The sequence below is a fragment of the Leuresthes tenuis genome, unplaced genomic scaffold (genome assembly GCF_036924035.1).
Source record: "Leuresthes tenuis unplaced genomic scaffold, fLeuTen1.0.hap1 SCAF_15, whole genome shotgun sequence".
NCBI lineage: Eukaryota > Metazoa > Chordata > Actinopteri > Atheriniformes > Atherinopsidae > Leuresthes > Leuresthes tenuis.
This window is the reverse complement of record NW_027325369.1, coordinates 3,567,919-3,584,502: the sequence shown is the minus strand read 5'-3', so window position 1 is coordinate 3,584,502 and position 16,584 is coordinate 3,567,919. Positions and strand designations below refer to the sequence as shown.

General features: G+C 43.3%; 1 protein-coding gene across 3 annotated transcripts in view; it reads right to left on the bottom strand.

Moving 5' to 3' along the window:
• Window positions 1–313: 313 nt before the first annotated feature.
• The window catches only part of rab11fip5a (RAB11 family interacting protein 5a (class I)), a 29,216-nt gene continuing 12,945 nt past the window's right edge, over window positions 314–16,584 (bottom strand). For 2 of the 3 annotated variants that reach the window (XM_072364932.1, XM_072364934.1), the window contains exons 2-6: window positions 12,126–12,637; window positions 11,141–11,723; window positions 6,199–8,685; window positions 3,189–3,333; window positions 314–3,028 (exon numbers count right to left, since the gene is read on the bottom strand). In XM_072364932.1, the coding sequence (XP_072221033.1) occupies window positions 2,771–3,028; window positions 3,189–3,333; window positions 6,199–8,685; window positions 11,141–11,723; window positions 12,126–12,637 (3,985 nt within the window). In that variant the 3' untranslated portion in view covers window positions 314–2,770. The remainder of the gene's footprint in view (window positions 3,029–3,188; window positions 3,334–6,198; window positions 8,686–11,140; window positions 11,724–12,125; window positions 12,638–16,584) is intronic. The other variant, XM_072364933.1, reaches the window with a different exon arrangement.

Here is a 16,584-nt window from a genome sequence, read left to right as displayed (position 1 = left end):
TAGAAACAAGTCCACAACTTTTATAATGTGCAACAATTTGACCTGTGTCTGGTTTTCAGACAGCAGGGAAAAAAAAAAACATACATGTCAGTAAGTAATGGATGTCTGTTCAAGCACGATGTCGGTCCAGGTAAGAGTGGAACAGCGTTTGTACCCTCATGTTGACAAATACCAGTGACAGGAAATATCATTGCAAAATCAGATAGAATAATAAAACTAAACATGAGTTCACACACTGGTTAATAATAAAAGGGCTGGACCACAGTGGCTGAAAACATGGAAACTTTCCCAAAGGAAGAACTGCAACCACACGTACGGTGAGCAGGAAACATAAAATACTCTTTATTAAATATACAAAATTTGTGAAACAGAATTGCATCACGGATTGTAAACGTTCCAATCCTACATACCACCTTGAGCACATTCCAACCGGCTACACGATCAAGGACAAAATACAATTGGTTCAAACTTAAATAAAAAACCTTGTCAAATGGAAGACACGAAAGAAGATGTTTGTTCTTGCGCTTTGCAAGTGCCGAGTCATATTCGATATGCTCCTACAGTCGCCTATGCTCTTGGTGCTTGCAATCGCAGAGCGGAACTGAGGTGACAACGGGGTTTTGGATGTTGTACGCTTTGAGCTCACAAATTGTCATCGTTGTGGTGTCAAAAGAAGGCCAAGTGCTTAATCACAGAGCGATTAAAAAGTGCAGTACAGTGTACAGTCGATCTAACTATACCAATATCACACAGACGGGTACAGTTAAGTTTTTCTTGTGACGATTAAAGTAGTGCAAGAACATCCACAAATGCTGTTAAAAGTGGCATCATATCAGAGTACTTTATGGTGTATCAATCAGCTCTACAGATTCAATTTCAAGGCTTTTTTTTTTCATTGTTCTTTTTTTGTTTGCTTTTTTTTGGCATTTCACGGTAAAACACTGTTATTATTCATTTCCTACTGGTATGCATACAATTTGTTTCTGTGCAGTGATCTAAACAATGTCATAAACAAAGCATCAGAAGAGTTAAAAGAAAAAAACCTTCCAGTGAACAGATGGCTTTTCTTTCTCAAAACCTGCCCCAAGCCCCGACAAGTCAAATGAAGTGCTAGATTCTTGACGAACCTCAAAGTAGAACAAAAAATAAGGCAGCGTTTGGCATTTCGATACGGCATATATGCTGTAAAATGCGGTATATGTCCCTTTGTGACACCTGAAAGCGCCGTGCGTGCTGGAGCAGAAGCAGATGTGACACACAGACGCTGAGGGTGGGGGAGTCAAGTACCAGCATGTCGCGGGGATCGTCTCAACGCGCTGGAGTCGTGTTGATAAGCACACATGTGGGGAAGGAGGAAGCATGAAGATCAGAAAGGCTGCGGCGCCTGATCTCGATATTGAGTGATACCGTCTTCACCTGATAACACCGTGACCCATATGAGAATCAGTTAGCTTATGTGGCTGAGCATTACGGGTGTTTCCAAGACAGGCTCGCTAAGCACAGACAGAAGAAAGAAAAGCAAAAAGAGAGGGAGAGAGAGAGAGAGAGAGAGAAAAGAGAGGAGAAAAAGAAGGAGCAAGCAAAAAAAAAAAAAAAACTAACAGCACTTGTCATGCGGCATAAAAAAAATAAAAACCATTCACTTGTTTGCTAAGAACACTTTTGAACATTCGTGAGCTATAATCAGTTCCCAGCTATGTGCACGTGACAAGGCTGAGCCCTCGCACCCCTCATTTGGTTTTCAAAAACAATTCAGAGCACTCGGCTTTGATAACGGAACATTTGTAGAGTGTCAATCCAAAGCAACTTCTAAAGCATCTGGTAAAAGTGGCACCAATCAAAACCACAACAAAGATCTCATAAGATTTTAGACTGACTAACCCTAACCCTTCCTTCCTCTCAGGTAGCCAACCTTTTTGGATCATCTCAGTCAAGCCTAAACCTGCAGGAAACACTTTGCTGCCTTTGTCATTTGTTAGTGATGCGTTGCCATTGTGTAATACATGCGTTTTAGGCGGAGCCTCCCTTTAAGGGTATACCCTGTGCTCCAAAAAGCCAACATTGAATAATTCAAATGATCAATTAGGAAACTAATTAAAAGGGAAACTATTTCCGGCTTCTGAATTTTGAGGCTTTGCCGCTTTTCTTTTTTCATGTAAAGCAAATTTAATGTGTTTGGGTTTTGAACATCATAGGGATTTTAAAGGCATCGCAAAGGCATCTGCTTTTAAAAGAGGGGAATCAATCTAAAACCTAATGGTGTGCTGTGAAAAAAAACCCACATCATAACCACTCCTCAAGTTGCCAACTCTGCCCTTTCTCCAAAACTGCAACACTTTAAACGAGTGCTTGTTTTGACTCAGTGAGGAGTTAGTTGGATAAATGCTGTGATGGATTGAAACTCCACAATTTTCTTTCTCTCGTGACAAGGTGACAGAAGTGAAACGTGGGGTGAAAAGGAGGACTCAATGTTTCTACAACCAGGATCCCAAATTGGAAGCATCTGGGTCTGGAACCCCACCACCTGGCTTTGTGACCCTGAAAACAACCTGAGAACGCGCTACATTCAAAACCACTCGAACCAAACCCAACGTCGAAGACGTGTTTCAGTGAAATAAAGCATGCCGGCCTGAAAACATCGCCTTGACACCTCTCAGTGCCTACATATTTGTATCAAAAAGGACAGCAAAGCAGTGAAAAGACTAAAGAGCTGTTGTGGAGGTTAGAGTGAATGGATGCGGATTGAAGTGCGCCTCCTTTCCCTCCTTTGTCACTTGAGCTTGGAGCGCACTTGCAGGAGGGTGGGCTTCTGCTCCATGATGCGCACCAGCAGCGTGTCAATGTAGTCCTCCAGGTCTTTGACCTGCGGCTTCAGCTTCTTAAGCTCCACCTCCCGCTTGCCCAGCAAAAGTTTCTGACGCTCGAACTCTGCCTTCTGCCTCTCCAGCTCTGCCTCGCGTTGCACCAGCAGGGCGACCAGTTCGCTGTGAGTCAGGTGGTAGTACGAGCCCGCTCCTTCCGTCAGAGACTGAGGGCAGACACAGAAGCAGAGGAACGGGGAGGAAGGTGAATGAAAGACATAACTAACTTTTTTTTAGCTCTGCTAAAGCTACGGAAAAGACTGTAGTTCACTGGTGTGTGCTTTCCAGAATCCCCAAGCAGCTATTGCTTGAGACGACCAACTGTACCTTCCTTCTGTCCGTCCCCTGGTCCGTGATCTGGCTGCTCTTCCCTGGGTGGATGGTGAACTTGAGCTTCTCCAAGCCGGTGGCAAGCACTGACCGCTTCTCTTCAGCCAGCGTGGCAGTTGTCAGGGGCTTCACAGGGTGGGGGCTGGAGAGGACAGCGACAAGAGATACATGCAGAACACACAGTCAGGCAGTTCACCTCTCTTAATGCTCAGTGTCATACAGACGACTTCCAGCTGGCATAAGGAACGAAATCTGGCTGCCATACTGGAGGTCTCCTGTTCTTAGACATCTGTCGCTAAAAGCCACTTCATTTAACCAATAGTCTTCAATATTTGAAAGAAAAAAAAATGTTTGAAAAGATAGAATATTTTTCCCTTCCTTTTGCTGACATTCACAAGAGTAAATAAATCATACGTAAATAAATCAAACAGTTAAGAGTTGTCAGTAATACTCAGTCATTGACTTAAAGCATTTTATATCTATCTTTTTTAATAACTGTGATGTATTGTGATCAGGCACCAAAGAAGGTTGTGAGATGTGATCAAAAGCTCTTGAAATTATGTATCACATGACTAGTTTTAAAGCATTTGATCACAGGTAGGCACAGATCAGACACACAACTGAAAGCACTGATTAATAAAGTGAATGATTTTGATCCCAATCAGTTCATGCATCAACAGGATGAATCAGAAGCAGAACCAGGCTCCACCAATAAACCCACAGGACCAAAGTAATCCGCTACCGACACCAACGGGAGGGGGTCCTGAGCTGCTTAGGGGGAACTGCAGTGCAGTAAAAGTCTTCAGTCAGCTTTATACGTTTGCTCTCTGGAGCCAGACTTTCTTGAAATCTTTTTCAAGAAAGTCTCTGGAGGAATGTTGGCTACTCTTTCACTTATTATCAGTCAAGTTCTTGTACCTGAACCCTTCCAAAATAATATGTTTTGTTGTATGCTATGCCACTAAACACTGACCTACAATCATTCAAACTTAAAAATGGCACCTAACTCAAGGGATGAACCTGTGTTGTGTCGACACAACAGACAACAAATGTCTTTAGGCACTTCGTCACTAGCAGTCTGTCACAAAGACATCATTTGTTCCTATTTCTTTAGTGGCAACATCAAAAATTTCACACTTCGATAGACATAAAATAGTATTTGTGCACCAACAAGGTGATTCCCAAAGAGCTATTATCTGAAAACTTGCCATATCTCATCATGGTGCCCTTAAAAGTAATTGAGGAAACTGTAAAAAGGAGGACAAAATAAGCTGTGGCAGGTTTAAAAAAACTATCTACAGCAGATGAACAGTATCTGAAAGTGATGTCCTTAAGAAACAGCAAAATAAATCCATCAAAAACCAAGCACGAGACCAGAGAGATGCATCCAACCCTTCATTTGATCCATCTACTGTTCAGTGAAGCCTCATCAGAAATGGTCTCCATGGAAGGGTGGCTGTCAAGAAGCCATTCTTAAGGAAGGGAGACAGGGAGGAAAGGCTGAGCTATGCCAGATGACACAAGAAGTGGACTGAAAATCAGTGGCAACAGGTCTTATGGAGGGATGAATCCTCCCCAGAGCCCGGACCTCAACATTATTGAAGCAGTGAACAAAAGGCAGCCGACATCCAAAGAAGAGCTTTGGGATGTCCTTCAAGAAGCCTGGAGAACTATTCCTGAAGACTCCTTAAAGAAATGACAGAAAGCTCGTCTCAGAGGGTTCAGGCTGTAATAAAGAATGTAGGTGTTACAGTAAATATGAATATTTAAGCTTGTTAGAATTGTAAAACTTTAAAAGTTAAAATGTTTTGTTTTTAGTACAATCTTGAGAAAATTATAATAATTTTTGCTGATATACGTGCTATTTAGAGTTACGATTCCCCTCAGAGGCTCACGAGATAAATCTGACTGGTCTAAAAAGTTCAGAGACACTACTGTCTGAACCTAACATGGACGGGTTTGTACAGCAAACTTCTCTGCCGGTTTGTAGGTTAAATTCAGAAAAAAACACTCACAACACAACCCCACTTTCCTTCAGAACAACAGTTTCCTTTAGAAACAATGCTTGTGTTCGGAAACTATAGTTTCCTTTTTGGAATTTAGCTCACAAAAAAAACCCCAACAACACTAATACTTGAATTTAAAAAAATATTCTGAGACAACGGCTCAACAATAGCACAGGAAAGAGAATTTCCTGTGTCAATGACCTACATTTACAAGACTAGCTGCAGTGACTTCCATTCACACTCAATGACAGTCGCTTTCGCCCCTGCTCGTCGGTTTCAGATTATTTGAGCACAAGAGATTGTTCTCCAGACCCCCAATATGACACCAGACACAAAGGAACATGTTCAAATTCAAAATAACACTTCATAGATCAATATTTAAGGAGTTCTGACAGGTGTAAGATTCCTCAGAAAACTGGAGGGAATTAAAATGATCTTAAAACTGAGACTTAATTGCATGCATAGGTGCAATCAAACATGTAGAACTGTGTTAAGTGCGTTATTACCCCAAGGTGAAAAGGAAATGACAAAACAACACCTTTTTTCACCTCGTAAAAAAAATAAAAAGCCAGATTTCTGGTTGATGTATTGGCAAATGAGTGCGGCTGTGTGGGAACGCTGGCTGGCCCTGTGGGGAAGGTGGAAGGTCTGTGTGTATGTTTGTGTGTGTTTGGAGGGAGGGGGTGTGTGGCAGGGATCAGGGCAAAATAATAACTGCTAATTGGCCTGAGGCTTTGTTTCCCCTCCTGTTACCACAGCCAGGACACACACAAGAAACCTGCGGAGGAGTCCTGTTAACACCAGTTTGTGTGGGTGTGTGCGCACATGTGTGTGCTTTAACAAAGTGATGAAAAATAGAAGGTCACACCACAAAGGAGAATGCCCCCGAGAGTCGGCAAGGAAGAGAAGCAGGCGGAAGCAGAGCGGCAGGAGATTGAAGAGACGACAGGATAGAAATTCCTCTCCACCTTTTCACCAGCACTGAGCATGTGCAACCTCACCTGTTCTGCTGGTCCACTTCCCGCTGCTGCTGCTCTTTGTCCTCCGGCACTGGCTTAGGTCCGGTACCTTGTGCTGTGCTGGGCGGCAAAGTTGCTGAAACATTTAAAAGGGGACGGAGGGCACAGAGCGCTACAGGAGAGCTACTGCTTTCGGGAGTTAGAGAAGGAGCAAAGGAGATCAGAGAAGGGAAGTCGGGGCCTAGCTGAGCTGAGGAGGTCTCCTGTATCACGGCAGGATCACTCCCAAAAGAGGGCAGGAGCAGTTCGTCGAAGGCAGGTGCAAGGGTGCCCTCAGACTGGGATCGGTGTAGTGTAGCATTTCGTGCCTGCGGGCACATTGACAGCATGTCTCTTACGATGCCGTGCTGATTCTCCACCACTCCTTCACTGAGGCTCTTTGGATTCCAGCTCATGTCAGAGTCTGGTGGTGGTTCACTCCATACTTGCACTCCATCTCCAATTGTGAGGCTTGGCTCAAGAACAGCCATCTTGCCCTGAGCCCCACAGAAGGGCTCTTCAAATTTGTTGGTTTGACTGATTTCTCCATTAGATGACGTGGATGTATTTGCAGGATCTACTAGCCCCAAAGAGGCACTAGTGTTTGTCTGAATGTCGCTCACCTCGCCGCAGAGCGTTGAGTTAGCAGAGTACAACGTCTGGGTCAGCTCGGAGGTGCTGGAGTGTTTGGAAGAAGGGTGAGAATTGCAGGTTTGGTAATCCTGTGAGTCAGTGCTGACATAAAAGCTTTGGAGCAAGCTGCTGCCACTCTGATCAAATACCTGTGTGTGCAACAAATTGCTGTCAAATTCTTGGTCGGGACTATTTGTAATGTGGCTAATGTTGAGGGAATCAGCAAAAAGGCTAAAGGGCACGTGAGAGTCTGGGTTGGCATCCTGCTCTCCAGAACTAGGGTCCCTGAGGGACGCATCCAATAAAACCTGCTTGACATCAGGGGAAGAGGTTGTGATGTGCAATGTTGGCAGTGTGGAAGTGAGTTCATCATCTGGAGAGCCAGGAATCACTGCTGTGGCATTGTTCACAGAGCTATCATTGAGATCCTCTGAAAAAAACACAGCAGAAACATTTAATGCCTCTATTCCTTCGTCTCTACTTTCCTTGTCTGGCTGTGGTTCGGAGAGTTTTGGCAACAGGTCAGGGTACACATTAGAAATGTTGGCGGTCTGAGCATCTCCACCTTTACTTGCCGTCTCCCGCAGCTGTAGTGCTAAAGAACCCCCTGAACCACTCTCATCTACCTCTTCACCATCACTGTCCTCATGTTGGATAACACTTTGCTGGGCATCAACTAAACCGACCACAATGCCATGTTCACACTCTGAGGGCTTCACATTTTTTACCACAGTTAACCCAGAGGAATTCTCAAAGCAGATGATGCTGGTTTCAGCTTCCTCAGAGGAGGATGCCGAGAATTTGTCAGACTGTGAAGAGAAACAGGAGAGACCATCTTCCTCTGCTGAACTGCCGATGCCAGAGGACACAGGATCTGGAGAGTTGTTGTTAAGTTGTGTAGATGAGGTATGAAAAGAAGGTGCAGTAACGTTAGTGTCAGATAAATCATTAGTAGTGTTGCTGTCTTGTTTAGTTTCAGTGCAAGCGTGCAGATTTGGAGAGTTAGCTGTCGGGGTTAACGTAGTTTTGTCGTCGCTCTCAAAGCTCCTATGCTCTGGGATCGTTTCAAGGAATTGTGGAAAAGTGTCAAAGTGATACGTGTTAGTGTTGGGCATCTGGCTGGTGACTTGACGTGCCTCGAGGAAAGACTTTGTCCCTGGCTGATGATGTACAGAGTCATAAACGTTTGTGCTATCATCAGCATCTTTGACTGGTAGTAATGACTCTTCATTATTGCAGTGTTCCAGTGGACGGTCACCGAGTGTGTTTTGCTGCGTTCTGTATTCTGTGGCGAGGTCCTCTGGAGACTGCAGCCTGCCAGCTGCAAACGCTTCAAAGGATTCATCCCACTCTGAATCTGGTCCAAGTCCTCCGACGGACATAAAAGGGTTGGATGACTTCCGGAGAAGAGTTTTCTTCCCTTCCGTGGGAGGTGGAGGAAGAGGTCTTCTCCCAAAGTTGGCCATCTCTTCACTATTGGCGACAGCGCCAATGACGGAGCCCTCTGTGGTTGGGTTGTCGTGGGTCGGGACAGAGTTAGGGTTACTCGGCTGAGGAAATAGTTGAGTTATGGGGGGCCGGGAACTGGAAAGATAGGGCAAAGGAGGCGGTGAAGCTTTTAAAGTCTTAGGGGTGAGCATGTCTTCATAGAAAGGATTGTGCTGCAGGAGAGAGAAGAAAGGGTTGCAGGGGGATATGGGAGGTGGTGTGATCTGTGAGTGGCAAAAAGGGTTAGAGTGGTGCAGTGTAGAAACTACAGAGGAAGAAGCTACGGGGGGACCCAAGGGGTGGTGGCTAGGTGGAAGAGGAGGTGGGTGGGGGTCAGTGCTGGGCTCTAGTTTAGGTGACACCACCAGGCTGTGAAAGGAAGGGCACAAAGTCCTCTTGATTAGTTAGGATTGTTCACACAGCTTGACTAAAACCTGCAGAAGGTGTTCTGTGTCAAATTACATCTTAAAAACATATTGTGCAGAATGTTCCTTTAAGAATATAACTTAAAACAAATCAATTCCTCTCAGACCCAGTAAGAGTGCGTACTAATTTATTTCTCTGCATATTAAAACAGGTCTAAGCTGAAATTTTCTTTGTTTCTTCTTATTTGGCTGCGTTCATTTTTGGGGTTCAACCTTTGGGTAGGAGCTGTGCAGGAACCAGCCAATGACAGTTTGCAGGCATTATTTCTGTTTTAGAGTATACGCAACTCCAATTAAAAAAAAGACCCTAACTCAAAATATACTTAGATAGCAGGAATCTTTTTATAGTTTTTATAACCACTGGATGAAGTCTCCCGCCCCCGTCACCTGATGCGTACAATCTTATCTGTAGTGCAAATTATCTACAACTTTTTCGCCTGACCTCCAACCTCCAAAGTACATTAAATGCAGCGTTAACTGGGCAGCAAAAGGGAGAAAAGCCCAAGGTTGGAAAGCTGTGTTTACAATCAGCAGGCACTCATTCTACATACTGTGCCTTTTATACATTTTTACTGGAAGCTTATGCAAAAATCTGCTGAAAATGGCTCCGACAAGACATAATGTTAAGAACCATTAAAGTCAAATAAATAGTCAAAGTGCAGCTTTAAAACCAGCAACCCTGCTTTCATTACAGGAAATTATTCAATGGATTGTTATAAAAATCTTAATTAGTGCAGATTTAAAAGAACTCCATTAAATTTGAGAGTTAACTGCTTTGCAAACAGTGGCTGAAAAGTAGCATTTTATTTGTTAAAAAAAATCACTCACATTTTCAAACTATTTTTACACAATATTACCACTGCTTTATCTATGATATCATTGGCTAATGGTAATCTTTTGCTGGATAAGATGGTGTAGATAGGTGTAGTGATTACACAGTGCTACCTGTGCCAACTTGGCACTCCCGCCCAGTGCATCTAAAAGCATGAGTAGGCTGTGAAAATGTGTAGTTACAGAGCTGGGGCGGAGGTACTGTGTGTACGGTGGCCAGAAATAGATGACCTCACTTCAATCAACAGGTGCTTATTAGTCCGGCATTTTGTTTACACTCTTAAAAGCAATCGTATCAGGGCTTTCTGAGAACTGAAATAAAGATTGATTATATAAAATAGCAAAGCATTTCGCCACGGGGCAGTAGTACAGGAAAAAGTACAGTGGAGCAGATGACTCTCCCAAAATTAATTACACATTTGAGTATGTGCTTATGTTACAAGTAGAAATAAAATGTGATGGGGTTTTCTTCTCTCCCCTTCGCCCTGCCAACGCACAAATGACAAATGCTTGCACAGGGCCTTCACACTCATCCACAATAAGGGAGCAATGATTTTTCCAGCTCCCGTTATCATCTTTCAAACAAAATTGGCATTATAACTCAACCATATAACAGCAAGCATGAGGCTAATTTCACAAGAGTAGCTCGTCTGCTCCATCTGCATTGCAGATACCTGCTGTAACCAGAGACTGAGGCCAGGAGGGATGTGTACAGAGCTGGAGGCTGTGATGCTGGTGCACAGGAAGTAAACAACTACGCTGAAATGAAGCCCCGTTGTATACATCTGCAAGTGCTTACTCCACTTCAAGCTTAGATGCACAACACGTATCATGTAATGTTACACTAAATAAATAAACCCCCAGAAGAATGCTGGCCTTAAAAAGGAACCTTCAGCTGACTGGGACACAGGATCGTACTTCGGTCATTGTTCAAAAAGACCAGTGTGGTAAGTAGCTGAGGCTATAGCCAGGAGGCAATTCACTGAGTGTACAGACCGGTATTGCTAGTCCGGTTTTTCTAAAGGTCAAAATCATACCTGTGAACTTGTTTAATATGTACACAAACAAATGTAAGAGGGCTAATGTGGGTCACACTGAGGTTACCAGCTTTGGAAGTACCTTTGAACCTGAGCACTGACCTAAAGTATAAGAGGATTTTTGCTGAGTGACTGTATCTAGCAAAACACATTAAAGCTGGAAACCCTCCAAAGAAGTGCAGGGTTGATGGATATAGAATAGTTTTAAACTAAAAACACACCAATTAGGAAGCTCAGAGCTGCACTTTTATTTCATCTCATGCTGCCTACACTTTGAAACCATTCTGTTACGCCCTGTTTTCACCTAAAAACAGAAGTGTAAGAATCCAGTGCAGTTAGACACCTCTTTTTGTGATCTCTGGTACATGAGATCTGTTCTCTGAAGTGCAGCTACTCGTGCTCATGATGGCTGCTTTTGACCTTGTTGACTCACAGTACGATTACAATGAAATGAAAATTCATCGCCTGTTCGGTGCATTAACAAATGAAGCTGTCAGTGAGCCATTAGTCTCATTACAGAGTGCATCTCACCTGGGCTTGCTGTGCGAGTCCTTTGATCCGAACCACCCCTTGTGTTTCTCCTCAATGACAGCAGAGACCTGTTCAGACTCGTCCTTGGGCTGACTCTGACCCTTCCCTGCTGACTCACTCCGCCCATGTGAGAACAAGTTCCTCCTCTGCTTTTTCCCCTGGATCTCTGACTCCGCCTTGGAAGCCGAAGACAACGAGGCAGCTTTTGGCAGAGCGGCCTGTTCCAGCCGCTCATCTTCTTCACTCAGCATGGGGCCACTTTTCTCTAGCGCCGCTGCAATGGCGGCTTTCTCCTCCTCGCCAGGTCTGTCAAAAGACCAGCGGCGCCCGTCTCCCACTGGGCCTTTGGGGAGTTCTGTGAGCGATCGTGTGCTGAGATTCTGGAGAGACACGGACAGAGGGAAGGACTTCTGCAACGGTCCCAATCCTGAAGAACCTGCAGGTTTTCCTGAGCCTGGGTTATAAGCATGGCTTCCGTTAACACAAACAGTGGGCTGAGGCACTGCGATGGTGATCTCACCGGCCTCATCCCCGAACTGACATTTGAGAGAGGACGATTTAGGTGACGTGTTTGTTGTGTGCTCTGCAAATATAAAGCAAGATGCAGACAGTCAGTAGCATTCCTAAATGTTTTCTTTTAATGTAACTCTGTGATTAAGTCTTTGTGGGTAAAATGAGACTGTTTCTCTGAACTTTGCAGAGCAATATCTCTCCAATCTTTTGCACAAATCAGGTGATTTAATACTGTAGATAATTCTCGGGGAAGGTGAACCTCCTTAAAGTCAATACAATTACGAAGGTATGGCACGTTGCCATGTAAGATTTTCATTTGAAGGTCAATGATTCCGTAAAAGCTCTTCATGAACTTATCTGAGATGCACTCCTGACATCACCTACCGTTAAACATATATTTGACTTAAAGAGTAGAAATGTAAAATATTCCTCACTAAGGGACAACAAGCCCTGGTCTAATGTTGATACTCACCAGGGCTGTTGTCTGCCGTCAGGTTGCTGCTGTTACTGGGAGAGTTGGAGAGGTCAGACACCACCACGCTGATACCGGCGGTGGGGCTGAGGCTTCCGCCCCTTGACGACGACTCGCTACTCTCTGAGCCCAGAGAAGTGCTGGAGCGAGTGTCAGATGACTTTCGCAACTTTCCCCTGAAGAAGAAGGTCCTCATCTTGCTTCGCCGGGCCTCGCCCCCCTCATCATCCTCATAATCCTCCTCTCCGCCTCCGTCACTTGGCAGTCTTTGGCGTAACCGGTAGAGAGACCCGTATCCACTCGGCTGGACAGCTGACGAGGCGTCATCGTCGCTGGATCTCCTCTTCCCCTTGATGCGCTCTTTCAGTTTGCTGAAGGTGGAGGCTCCTTTGTCCTTCATGACGAGGTCATACATGCTGGCTGTCAGGTTGTTTCGGGTGAACTGGATAGTGACTTGAATGTCTCCCCGCTCCTTCTCCTTCTTCCCCGTTTTAGAGTGGAGTCTGTACCACCTGAAAGAGAGAGGCATCCATTCAGCTGAGATGCACAGACGCACTACATTAATCGCTTTGCAGGGAAACATTCTGGGGATTTCAGTAAGTAGAAAAGGTCATCAGTGAGGGTCCCATTTTGCTTTAGCAGCACTTTAGACATAATAAACACACACACACACACTGCTAAAGTGTACCAGTTTTGTGAAAACTGTGTCATCATTTAGTAAAGCCATGAAAGTGGCCGTAAGGTCATGTGAATGACTGCACTGCTGTAATGAATCAGGATAATCTGCCCTTACCCAGGGTAACAGTGCGAGTGTTAGCATTCTACCAATGCTACACTGCTGTATGAGGCCACACATCCCACAATGAGGCCCCCTTTTTTTTAAATCATGATTCTCTAAGCAAGAACAATGTAGCAAAACAATGCTCATATAACACTTAATAAGCGAGTGCCCTACATAAATGTGACAGAAAACAAGCCTGGCCATCTGTAAATTCCTTTACTGGAGAGGCATAGAGGGGAAGTTCTTGGAAACTCATGGCAGTCTCGTCTGTTCTGTTGTGACCTGTATATCTATATATATATCTATATATATATAGATATATATATATCTATATATATATGAAAGAAAAAAAGGATATGAGTGAGAAAAATTCCCCCAGCTAACGTGTTTCTGCAGCCAACGGGAAGTTCACAGCACTTCAAGAATGACAATAAAACAGACTTGAAAGCAGTATCTGCTTTTAGATCGTTTACATCCTGTGCTGCTTTTCTATCTTCATGCCTCACTTCAACCACAATGCCCGTTTCCCTATAACATGATCATTTTGAGACTGTCCTGCCCATATCTGTGAATGCAATTTGACAGCGTCACATGACCTTTAAGAGAAGATTAAGAGTCCTGATTCAAGAATTAGTTGGCTCTATTTGGTGTTAAAATCCATCTGTTAATGCTAAGGTTTTACATAAATGTTTAAAGACACAATAAATAATCTGGTCCTTAGGAGGTCCTAAAATTAGGTACATACAAACTAAAAAAAAAAATTTTAAAAAAGACAAAGGATATACTTAAATAACAAAAAACAAGCAAAACAGTAGATGAGGGCAAGTAACAGCTGTTAATCAAATGGACTTAATAATTTATGATCACGTCTATAAAAAGCAGAGGTTTGGGCAGTTCACGGGTTTGCAGCATTCATCCATCCATCCATCCATCCATCATCTGCCGCTTATCCGGGGGTCGGGTCGCGGGGGCAGCAGCTTGAGCAGAGAAACCCAGACGTCTCCAAAACGTTTGCAGCATTCAGATTTGTATTAATATAAAGCTAAGGCTGCCTTCAGTTTACACACTAGCATCTGGACAAACCACAAGACTTCTGGGACAATCTCCTTTGAACAGAGAAGACCAAAGAGGAGATTGTTTGGTCATAATGCACAGCACTACGTTTGGTTGACACTACTCTATACTAACTGTCCAGCTCGGTGGTGGAGGGCTGATGATTTGGGCTTGTTTTGCGGCCGCAGGACCCGGACACCTTGCAGTCACTGAGTTGGACCATGAACTCCTCTCTACACCAAAGTCAACTGTCAAGCCATCTGTTGGACATCTAAAAGCTTGGCCCAAATTTGGTCATGCAACAGGACAGCGATCCAAAGCAGTAGCGAATCTACAACAGAATGACTGAAAAAAAAGAATAGAATCAAGGTGTTACAGTGACCCAGTAAAAGACCAGACCTCAACCTGATTGACATGCTGTGGTAGAACCTTAAAAGAGCTATGCATAAACAGATGCCCGTAAACCTCAATAAAGTGAAGCAACAATGAGGAACAGTCGTCCGGAATTCCTCCACAACAATTTGAGGGATTAATATCACACAGAAAACGACTACTTCAAGTGATTGCTGCTAAAGGTGATAGTGAATCATGCATTTAGTATTTCATACACTGCATCTGCATTTAAGCGTAGCGTAATGTCATCTGTTGTTGTTGATTTCTTTTATTCACCTGGTTTTAAGACCTGGTTTGACTCAGGTGATTTTTTTCAAAATGATGTCCTGATTTGTAATACTGCAGAACTAACAGGGGCTCTACTGACCGATGACTACATCAGTTTAGCAAAAACTCTCAAAATGTTCACTAAACGCAAATCATGGGAGACAATACAGCTTGTTATAATAAAATAAGTGTGGCTTTCCATTACATGGTTGTGTAACTCAGTCTTACTGCACAAAGAAAAAAAAAACAGGATGCTTTTTTTTCTTAGATGTTACATTATAAACAAATAGTGTTTTATTATGTTGATTGAGCAAGAAAAAACTAAATGTCATGCTATAGAAGCTCAAATGTGCAACTGAAAAAAGTTAAAAGAATAAAACAGAAGTAAAAGAGAAAAGCTTCACCATGAGAGAAAACAGACTAAAGGAAATCCACTCATGCAAAGGTGGTGTGATCTGAGAAAAGAAACCCACACATTAGCCATTTCAGAAACCAGCTTTTCATTTCCCTTCCTTTTTTCTATGAATCAATAGTATGACTCTGCAAAGCATTGCAAGACCAATCAACACACTTAGTACATAAAGCATTAGCTTGTACATTTGTTATATGTGTACATATGTTATATGTATATGGGTGGGGGGTGGAGTGTGTGTGTGCGGGGGGGGGGGGGGGGGGGGGTGCATTTATTGTGTCTTTAAACATTTATGTAAAACCATAGCATTAACAGTTGGGTTCTAACACCAAATAGAGCCAACTAATTCTTGAATATGGACCCTTAATATTCTCTTAAAGGTCATGTGGCACTGTCAAATTGTATTCACAGATATGGGCAGGAATGTGTCTCCAATTGATCATGATATAAGCCAGGGGTCGGGAACCTTTTTGACTAAGAGAGCCATGAAAGCAAAAAATTTGGAAATTTATTTCAATGAGAGCCATATAATATATTTTAGTAGCTCTTGGCACGCTTTCTTTCTGCTGTCTCCTGCCGGGTATTTTGATGCAAAGGTAGCATGGCGCGTGTCAAAGTGCCGTTTCATCGATGTAATTTTGTCTTTGCAAATTAGACACACCGCAGAATTTGCTCTCTCCACAAAGGCGAATTCTTCAGTCCATTCGGCCTGAAATGTACGATTCTCGTCATCTTTTTTTTTCTTTTCGCCATCTTCTTCGTCGAAGGGTTAGCTTTGAGCTAATGACCGAGCAGACTGATTCAAAAGGGGCCGTTTACCTGTTTTACGCTGCAACGGCCAACGTAGTCCAGTATAATCCAATTAAAATAATGGACAATTGCTCCTGCAGCCCTGAACAGGACATGAGCAGTGAAAAATCGATGGATGGATTAAAACAAGTGAGAATATTTTGTTTAATCTGCGAGCCAGATGCAATCATCAAAAGAGCCACACCTGGCTTGCGAGCCATAGGTTCCCGACCCCTGATATAAGCAAATCTAATATTGTGTATAACAATATTTTTTCATGAATTTGATCCGAGTTAAAGGGTCTTACATTAGATTAAACTGACGCATAAATATAGTATGCCATAGCGTATGATAGCATGTAGCTAACATTTGAAGCTCATTTCTTGGTTGACTGCTACAGGAAACCTTTCCTTTTTTTAAGTATTCATATTCACACTTAGTCTTGTTCTGTGTTTACAGCTACGGACCTTGCTACATTAGCAGGGTACATTTTAGTCCAAAACATAAGTCGGCCCCCTCTGCTGGTACCAGGTGAAATGGCAGTATAACATTTTTCACACATGCCATTTATTCGTAAAAATGCATTTTAAAATAAAAATCAATATAACTGTTTTCCATGTCTTAAATAATGTCCTATATGATTTTGGTTGTGATTACATGCAAGATGCCTCAAAGAATGTCACTGCACATGCTCAGCTCCCAGGTTGCTGCTGCTCTGCTGGGCAGAATGAGGTAAAGGAAAAGTGAGTGCTGGCAGGGAAGTT